This window comes from Neltuma alba, unplaced genomic scaffold, assembly GCF_004799145.2.
Source record: "Neltuma alba isolate B1F8T4 unplaced genomic scaffold, ASM479914v2 tig00011269_pilon, whole genome shotgun sequence".
In the NCBI taxonomy this organism is placed as follows: Eukaryota; Viridiplantae; Streptophyta; class Magnoliopsida; order Fabales; family Fabaceae; genus Neltuma; species Neltuma alba.
Window position 1 is genome coordinate 1 of NW_021635980.1, and position 9,832 is coordinate 9,832.

General features: G+C 38.7%; 2 protein-coding genes across 2 annotated transcripts; one reads left to right on the forward strand and one right to left on the reverse strand.

Annotated features, from left to right (window-relative positions):
* The first annotated feature begins 230 nt into the window (after window positions 1-230).
* Window positions 231-1,652, forward strand: LOC114763276 (uncharacterized). Its single transcript, XM_028952907.1, has 4 exons — window positions 231-236; window positions 530-723; window positions 827-940; window positions 1,092-1,652. The coding sequence occupies exons 2-4, from the start codon at window positions 559-561 to the stop codon at window positions 1,425-1,427; spliced, it is 615 nt and encodes a 204-aa protein (XP_028808740.1). The 5' UTR covers window positions 231-236; window positions 530-558; the 3' UTR covers window positions 1,428-1,652.
* Window positions 1,653-2,816: 1,164 nt separating this feature from the next.
* Window positions 2,817-5,901, reverse strand: LOC114763269 (probably inactive leucine-rich repeat receptor-like protein kinase At5g06940). Its single transcript, XM_028952899.1, is given in 4 exon segments — window positions 2,817-3,215; window positions 3,217-3,379; window positions 3,506-4,654; window positions 4,657-5,901. Coding segments are annotated over 4 exon segments (2,649 nt in total). The 5' UTR covers window positions 5,792-5,901; the 3' UTR covers window positions 2,817-3,013.
* Between the last annotated feature and the right edge of the window lie 3,931 nt (window positions 5,902-9,832).

A 9,832-nucleotide genomic window follows, 5' to 3' on the forward strand; every position in this document is an offset into this window, starting at 1 on the left:
TTTCCCTTCTCTGGCTCCGAAGGTTTGTTAATCTTTATCTTTGAATTTAAATTCTTTTTCCAGGTCATGGAACAGTGCATAGGCAGACTAGATGTTGCAATGTTCAATGCTATACTGCGGGAGTCAGTCCACGAGATTCCAACTGATCCTGTATCAGACCCTATTGTGGATTCAAAGGTTCTGCCAATTCCAGCTGGAGATTAAGCTTTGGGTCTGGTGCACAACTTAAAAATTCTGTGCGTTCCTTTTTCTTGCAACTTCTTGTTTCCATACATTATTTGAACATGTGTTGAATCATAATGGGAAATTATGAGAAGAAACAAAATTTGGGGGGTCATAAAGATATATATAACTATTATTAATACCAGCTATGAATTTTTTCAGAAGCCATGAAGATATGAACAATACAACTCACATCAAATTGTGTTTACATGGAAAAACGAATCAAGTTTCGTATAATGTGGATTTCTTATCCCAGAATTTAAGCCTATAAGAATTCTAGTTTGACGAAGAGCTAACTGAAATGCAGGTAGGAATTGGTCTCGATGGCTTACTGACATGTTTGGGATGGATGCTGAAACCTGTGCACCTGAAGATGAGAACTGTGAACATGACAGGGCGGGTGGAGATGGTGAACCTCAATCTTTTCCTCTCCTGAACGATTTGAGTGACCTCCTTATGCTCCCAAAAGACATGCTTATGGACAGACATGTCAGACAAGAGGTTCCTATGAACTAATTCTACTGTTCATAGAAGGACATTACCTTAGCTTTTCTTTTGCTTGCGAGCTCACTTCCCCTCACTTCATTATATTTATGCCACACAGGTCTGTCCATCTATTAGTCTTCCATTGGTTAAACGGATACTCTGCAACTTCACTCCGGACGAGTTCTGTCCAGACCCTGTTCCTGGTGCCGTCTTAGAAGCGCTGAATGCCGAGGTATGATCTACGCTTCTTTCCTGTTTAGGCTATGTTTTTGGCGGAGGGCTGTTCATATACTATCTTTTTACTCGACAGCACTGCATATATCTTGCGCTGTGGAAGTGTTAAGACGAAGTTGTTGAATATATTATTGAATTTGGTGTTTTAGTTTATTGCGGAGAGAAGATTGTCAGGAGACTCAACCAGAAGTTTCCCATATGCTGCTGCTCCAGTTGTGTATAGCCCTCCTTCCTCAGCTAATGTGGCAGAGAAAGTTGGAGACGCAGGATGCAAGTCTCACTTGGCAAGAAATGCGTCAGCTGTTCAGCGGAGAGGCTATACGAGTGATGAGGAATTGGAGGAACTGGAATCTCCTCTTACATCCATCATTGATAAACTGCCTTCATTTCCATCAGCTCATGGACAAGACAAGCCCAATGAACTAAACACTCGCACCAGCACCAATGCTAGATACCAGCTCCTTCGTCAAGTCTGGTCCACGTGAAATGTGCAGAAAAGATATTTTGGGGGGAGGGGGGGACGAAAAAGAATAGAAAGATTCTAGATGACTGAAAATCTCGAGTTATAATAATCCGACTTAAGCCGGTATATATGATCAGGTCCTGTGTAGCGTAGCGTTGAATCATTTTTACTGTTTACCAAAGAGTCTGTTATGAAAAAACAGTGCACAGAAACCTTATATAATGTTTGAGGTTACTGTTTCTTTGCTTCTTGGTTGGAATTAAAATGGGTTTGAAGAAAGATAAAGATGAGGGGCATTATTGGTAGCTCGTGTGTTTTCTAATCTGGACTTTATATTTAAATTGAAAATATACTCATCTTTCTAATGTGTAAAATATATTAAAATTTGTGAGGAGATATTGAAGGATTAAAGATGAAATTGTACAGATGTGAAAAATTCAACAGAGCGGAGAGAATGAAAAGGATTGCATGGATGTCAGAAGGATAATCTCCTTTCTAATTAATATTTGCAACGCAGTGGTGGATTTTTTTTTTAGTGCTTGTTTTTTTTTTTTTTGACCGGATTTTTAGTGCTTGTTTGGAACCATTTAATATAAGTATTTATAAGCATATTTACATAAATTAAGATATAACGTCCCTTTTGAAAATCCTATCATCATTCTAAATAAACTCTTATTCATGCTTCAAAGTAAGATGATAGTACCATGTCAAAAAGACTACGATTTCGATAGACGTGTAATTATTTGTATAAAAAGTGTATTTTATGTTTTAAATGGGTATGCATTATCAATCCCGCCATCCATGGCCAGTTTAGGTGTCGTTCTTGCTCCTAAAATAACCGCTAGAAATACAGGTGAAGCGTAATACAAGTTGATTAGACATCACTAGGCCATAATTGAGAAAGAACACCATCATTATAGTTCTATAATGTCTCAAAGTTACCTATTGTCATGATACCTTCGATCTGGTTAATATTTAAAATCATTTCGTTTTTACTCAACATGCCTTCTTTTCTTCATGGAATCCAGGCGCAAAGTCTATTCGACCAAGTTGAATTCACAGGCTGGATTCCATATTTCAAAGAACATTTCAAAAATAAAAGAATACATACTTAATCGACGCGACTTCGAAAAGTTCTATAAAGAAAATATCTAGTTTGGAAGAAATACGCTATAATATGCTCAAATCCTAATTGTGCTAAAAGGAAAGAGTTGAACTCGAAAGCTTGGAAATTTATTCTTATTAAAAAAACCGCGAGATGATCATGTTTCCAACGTCATAAAAGGGGCGAAATTTGTCTTGATGCTCTGTTTTTCTAACACCCTACGCTCACTAATTGTCCTCCCCTCCCACAATCTTTCTGCGACCGCTTCATCGTGAATTGATGCCTGACAAACGACAATCATTGACATTCGATATCGGAAGGATTTCGTGTATATATCAGTGGTCAAAACCCTAAAACAGAACCCGATACAAAACACGAATATCGTCGTCACCTTAACATTCTGTTACCACAAATCATCATCAGATATCAAAAACAGCTTACAAAATAAAACTGCATTTACATACAAAAGATTCAACGAAAAATCGACCCTCAGGGTTACGATTTCATATTGGAATCGAGGGTTCCTCATTCGAATCCTGAGAATTTGCAGCGATGGTTTGTGACTCAAGGAACTGAAGAGCTCGAACAACTTCTACCATCGATGGTCTTTTTTCAGGCACCACGGAAGTGCAACGAAGAGCGATTTCCAGAGCTCCAATCATTTCTCGCTGACTGGAATGTGATATTTTGGGATCAAGTACTTGAGATCCCATCAGTGATGTTCACTCTCCTTCGAACCCACTTCACTATGTCAAGAGATTCTGTTGATATTGTTTGCTCTGCTTGCTTCCCAGTCACAAGCTCTAGCAATAAAACACCATAGCTGTATATGTCCAATTCTTCAGTTGGTTTCTTACTGTACCCATATTCTGCAATAAACAACCACCCCTTCTATAAAGTTAATATCTTTGTGATCTAAACCTTTAGTTTGCCATCCAAAACTAACCCATTTTATAAGAAATTAATAACGGCTTTAGCGTAGTAAGTTGTCATACCTGGAGCATTATAGCAGGAAGATGCTGCTTCAGAAGCAACAGTTGACTGAAATGCGGCTTCTCCCACGATTCGATCAAGAGCGAAATCTGTGAGTTTCGGCTCAAAGTTTGAATCCAGCAGAACGTTCCTGGACTTAACGTTTCTGTGAAGCAAGTGAGGAACATAGTCATTGTGAAGATAAGCTAGTGCTTGAGCGACTCTGATGGCAATCCTCAATCTTGCCTCCCACTGCAACTCAAAATCCTCACGGGAAATCAAGTCCCCTAAGCTTCCTTCTCGCAAGTACTCATAAATGAGAAAGATTGACTCATCAGAATGGCAAAACCCCAGGATTTTAACAACATTCTTATGCCTAATCTTAGCCAATGTCTTGACCTCAGCTTTCAAACTTTTTGACGTCTGGTTGCCAAAATTGACTAGCTTCTTTACGGCCACTTGTTCACCGCTAGGTAAACTCACAACATAAACTTTGCCAAAAACACCCCCATTTCCAATCAAGCTTTTCTCATCCATTCCTATAAGCAGATCTTGCTCAGTAATTCTAAGGGGATAGAAGAACACTGAGCGCCAAAATCCTATTTGATTCCTCTTGCTAAACTTCCTATACAAAATAAATCCACCAACAAACACCGCAGTTCCCACAACGAATGCTACAGAGATAAGGGCACATGCCAGCGGAGTGAGACCTCCGGAATGGTCTCTTGGAGGGTCATCAGAACAGGAAGTGGGTAATCCAGGGCCACAAAGTTCAGGGTTTCCTTCCAAAAATGAAGCAGGAAGACCAGAAATCAGGGAATAAGGTACCTTGCCAGATAGCTGATTGAAGGACACATTGAAAAGAGCAAGCTTTAAATTTTGAAGTCCTAGTGGTATTGAGCCTGTGAGATTGTTAGCTGAAAGATCAAGGTAAGTTAGCACTGGCAAGTCAGCAAGGGAAGGAGGGATTTGTCCGGTAAGACTATTGTCTGCTAGAGACAATGAAACCAGTTTCCTGCATTTGGTCAGCTCTGGGATTGGACCAGAAAGGGAATTGTGAGAGAGATTCACAATACTCATAACAGGGGAATCACAGAAGTTTACAGGAAGTTCTCCGTAGAAACGATTGAGAGACGCAGAGAATCTGTATAAGCTCTTGACCAACCCAAGACTCGAGGAATTTTACCAGCAAAGCTGTTATTGTCAAGCTGAACTTGCTCCAACTGAACAGCTCCCGATATGGATTCAGGTATTTGTCCTGAGAATCTGTTGTTTTCAGCTCTAATGAGCTTAACTTTAGGTAATGACCATAACGAAGAAGGGAAGTCTCCAGTTAACTCGTTGTTCTGAACTTGAAATCTCTCAAGATTCTTACATTCACCAATGGTGTTGGGCATTGAACCACTGAAAATATTTGTATGGAGACTGAGATTTATGAGACCTTTTGCATTACAAACGCCATTTGGTAGTGACCCCGAAAGCTTGTTCTGTGAAACATCAAAGGACACCAGGTTCTTGAGAGAAGACACCAGACCCTGAGAAATCTCACCGGTTAGATTGTTCTGGGAGAGGTCTAAATGGGTCAAACTACGCAGGTTCGCAAAAGAATCCGGAATTTCACCGTGAAAACCAGAACTTTGCAACAGAAGTTGCCTGAGACTTCCAAGTTCGCCCATACCCTCTGGAATCTCACTTTCCAAGTATGGATTTTCAGACAAGTCAAGAACGGCAAGCTTAGTTAAATTCACGAAGATAGCAGGCACATCACCTGATAGTAGGTTACTTCCCATGTTAAGGACTTCGAGATTCTTCAGGGAGCCCAAGCTTTCTGGGATATTTCCTTCGATGTGATTTCTGCTGAAATCAAGCACTCTCAATGAACCAAACTGAGAAATCTGCATTGGGATGGTTCCCCATATGAGATTATTACTGAGATTCAAAGTCTGTAACGAACTACACTGAGAAAGATGGAGAGGGATGGGCTGGTTGAATAAATTATCAGCAAGATTGAGGTATGACAGATTTGGAAGATCACATATCGAAGACGAGAGGTCCCCAGAAAGGTTCAAGTTTTGAAGATTAATGGACGTGACAGAGAGGGAAGGAGAAGTGGAGGAGCAGGCGATTCCGGTCCAGTTACAGTAGTGAGTGGAGGAAGTATTGGACCAGCTTGACAGAGCCTTCCTAGAGTCTTCAATGGAGGCCTTGAAGGAGAGAAGGATATCCGCCTCTGATGACGAAGATGAACCAAGATTGAACGTTGTGAAGGTCACAGAGAGAAGGAACAGGTATATACAGGATGTAGCCATTAGCTAGGTGTCTGGAAGCAAGAGGGCTTGCTCTGTGTTGTCTTCAATGCTTTCCTTTGTATATATCAGTGAGTTGCGAGTGTGACGGGATTGGTATTAATGAACGTCGATGATGGACCAAGAGGAAAAGGGTTTACGTGCGATAACTCATCATAGCTAACGGGAATTTTGTCATGAAAAAATTATCCAAAAAAAAAAACTTTTTTTCTTAAAAGAAAACTCCAACATATCATATTTCATCGTGTTTTCACCTTTTTGTAAGACAGTACAAGCATTGATGCGTGCCTGCCGAGTTCCTTCTCTGCATTTCCAGTTTGTTACCCACCAATGCTTTATTGTTTTTGGCCCTGGTTTTCACTTTAATAGTATGTTTATCGATAATTACTTTTACCAAATCTCTCCAAAAGAGAACCAAGCCAACACAGCATCAGCACAGAATCCATCCACCCATTGACCCTAGAAGAGAAGAGGATCGGGGATATGGGTTTTTCAACGCTGAAAATAGAATCCTAAGAAGATAAAAACAAAGTATGGGGTTCACTCAGGATTTGACATTCCACCACCCAAGCAGAAACCTTATTAAGGAGGGAAATAAATTCAATGTACCTCACTGCATTAAATTGAAGACGGATGATGTTTGGCATGTTGGGGAGATCCCAAAATCCATGGCTCGAAGGTCACATGGCCATTTTGTCAACTTCTGTCCCGAGATGGGGTCTTCCCCATTGACTGTCAGAAATCAGACGGTTTACATCTCCGAGGATTTCCCGTTAAGGATTAAAAATTATGAAACACATAAATTAATTAATATCTATATCCAAGACAAGAATATGTGGATTAAAAATTGAAGAGTGGGTTTCTCACTCATCAGATGCCCCATGATTTTATACTCGATGAACCCAACTTGTCGAATTCCGATACCGGTAGCTGATTAAATAATTGAATCCATACTGTTCTTATGAACAGTTTAATCAGTTAATCAGTTGAGTATAACGAGAGCTACATAAAGGGGTGACTCGAATGTCTTCCACTCCTTTTTTCTTTGCATTATAATATCCATCGGATTACATTGTTTAATGTGTGAGAATCCGGAGACACAAATCTGCCCTCTTGAAAATTATAATAATCCGAAACATATAAAAATAAACAAATGGGTGTGTTTTACCTGCTCCGTTTCTCAATTGATTCCTTTCTTTTTCTTTCCCTCTCTGAGTCTCATTCAGCAGATTAAAGAATTCTGCCCAACTAAATATCGACTGAGAACAAAAATAAAAGACAAAAATTGTAATGTACAAAAAGTAACATGCAAATAATTATGTCTTTGAAATCCATTTTTTTTATTAAAAAAACAAAAAACTGTAATGGTTCATTTGTTTAACTTTTAAGATGTGGTGATAATTTCTTCCATTTATTATCAAAATAATTGAAATGGAATTTTGCAGGACATTTATAGTATTTGCTTGAAAGAGAGCGTCTTTGTCAATAATATGCTTTCCGACTTTCAATTGCTAACAAGTTTTGTGAGCCACAGTGCTCACAACAAGCATAAAGAACCTAGAGATTTATAAAAATGCTCCTAGAAAAATTTGAATACTTTAAAAGTAAAAAGCCGTTTTCTGTTTTTTTTTTTTTTTCAAACAAGTGATGTGAAACTACATGAACTTTAAGGAATCCAAATTGAAAAGCTGTATGGAGATTGTAAACGAAGGGGTGGAAAGGAGTGAAAAAAGCGAGGTTAGCGTCTCGTGAGCAAGTTTGATAAACGACAATCGCATTACCTGCCAAAACTCCACCTCGCTCGTGCCTATGCCCAAGACTTTTTGGGAACTTGCACATATCACTAAGAATAATACTAAAATACAATCGCTTTTTATTATGATACTTAATTATTAAAACAATTAATAATAACAATAACAATATTAGTGATATCTGCTTCATTTATTAGTCATGAGCACCAAATGTCAATGGCTTTGGTCACAAGCGAAGGCCTCTGATATGTATTCAGGATCGGCATCGGCATAGCAACAACAGTAATAATGGAAATTTGGAAATGTCCCTTGCACATACAATACAACCACGGACTCGTACATTATTATTATTCATTGTGCTTATGGACCACATTTTATTTATTTTTATTTATTTTTTTCCGTTTCATCTCCATACGGTAATAATACTTCCAGGTGAAATTAATGTCCAGATTATCACCCCAAAAAAAAAAAACAGGGGAAGGGAATGAATAAGTAAACAGGGTTTAGCTTTCTCTGGCAAAAGAGGATATGGCACCTAAAAAAGTTCTTGGAACGCATCAAAGTGAACCCAGGTTTTAGTTTGGTCCTGAAAAGTGCAGCTACATTAAAATTATAACCTTTTTGAAAGGATTTCTATCAACTTCAACTGTACAACGTCACGAGGCTCGTCTCCCTTTTTCATTTTCAGAACTTTCCCATCCGAACACGTACCTCAGAAACAACGCCTTTAATTTTTTTTCCCTGTATGAGTTTCCAGGAATAATTGCTGTAGATGAGAGGGGTTGTTGAATGTGATTATGGGAGGATTTTCTACAAAGTTGACTTTATTTACGTACCGTTTGACCTTTAGCTGTAAAGATGTAAAAAGATGTGAAGGACCACAATTATTATTACTGGCACTGGAAAAATGGGTGAAAATGAAAAAAAAAAAATCTAAAAGACCTGCAGCATCTGAAATCTTTTAGATTCTTCTGGGAGAGAACAGTGACTGAGCGCTCTGAAGCACCCCAAAACCGGAACGAATGAATGAACTAGAGAGAAGGTGAAACGACTTAAGCATGATTAACATTAATTAACATTAAGTGGTTATATACGTTTATCAACCATTAGTTGGGTTTGGTGCCCATTTAATCAACATCCTTGACTTTGCTTTGAAACGTACTCGTCACGAAGGAATGAGGAGTAATTAATTAGATGGATAAGATATGCCATGTTGCTGCATAATCACTGCTAAATCGTGAGCCATAATCAGTCAGGAGAGGACCAATCAAGAAAGTCAGATCCGTGTTTATTTAATCTTGTAAATAAATAAATATGTTTAAAGTAGTAATGAAGAGTGAGGAGAGCAGAAGAATAAGTAGAAAAAAGTACTGGGAGGAAAAAGAATATATCGGTTAGCTGTATGCAATGAGACAAAGCTTTATGGCTCATCGATCATGGCGGTCAAAGGCATCAAGCGATGCGTGCGCTTTGGAGAATCATGATTTTCAATGCCACCGACTGATAAAGGCGTCTCTATCACTTAGATTATGCTTTTATCTCCCTTTTTTTTCAATTAAGATGTTCCATTAAGTATTAACCTACCTATAGTTAGTTTTGGCTCTTCCTCAATAGTGCTCAATGCTGGTAAATACAGTTCCTCTAAGAGTTAAGAGAGGCATGGAAATTTTAAGGAGAAAAATCTGCACAGATGCTGTTAAAGATAAGGGGGTATATTTCCCGAGTGATTAAATTTTAGGAAAAAACAGAGTGGACATGATGCGGTTTTGGCACATTTCACACTGGCCATTGGGGAAATCTGAACAAAGGCATATTCCAATACTTTCGAGAGTCAACTTTACAATGAGCAAAAAGGTCAAATTTTGGAGCATCCAAGAGGAAAAGAGATGCCAAGGACAGCATCAAGAGTTATTTTATTCGTGTCACGAAGAAGATAATTTATAAAAGCAGTAGTAGCATTTTCAATACGTTGTGAATTGTGATTCAGATTTGGGGGAGTAGAAACAAAGAGGGCATGGGTGTCTGTGCTGCTCTCTTTGTTAGCAAAAAATATTCGCCAAGACCCAAAATCACAGATGGGATATGAGAACCCACGTAATGAGGGCGACATCTTTTTGTCTTTTAATACAGAAACGGGACACAAGATCGTGGGTGTGAGCAAAGGGCAAGCTTATTGTCAAACGCCACTTATTACTCCGAAGAAAGACATGAGGACTAGGGTCCATAATAATGATACTAATAATAATACTTATTCCTATAGCTCGGCTTCATCAATTTTGGTTATGCCAACACG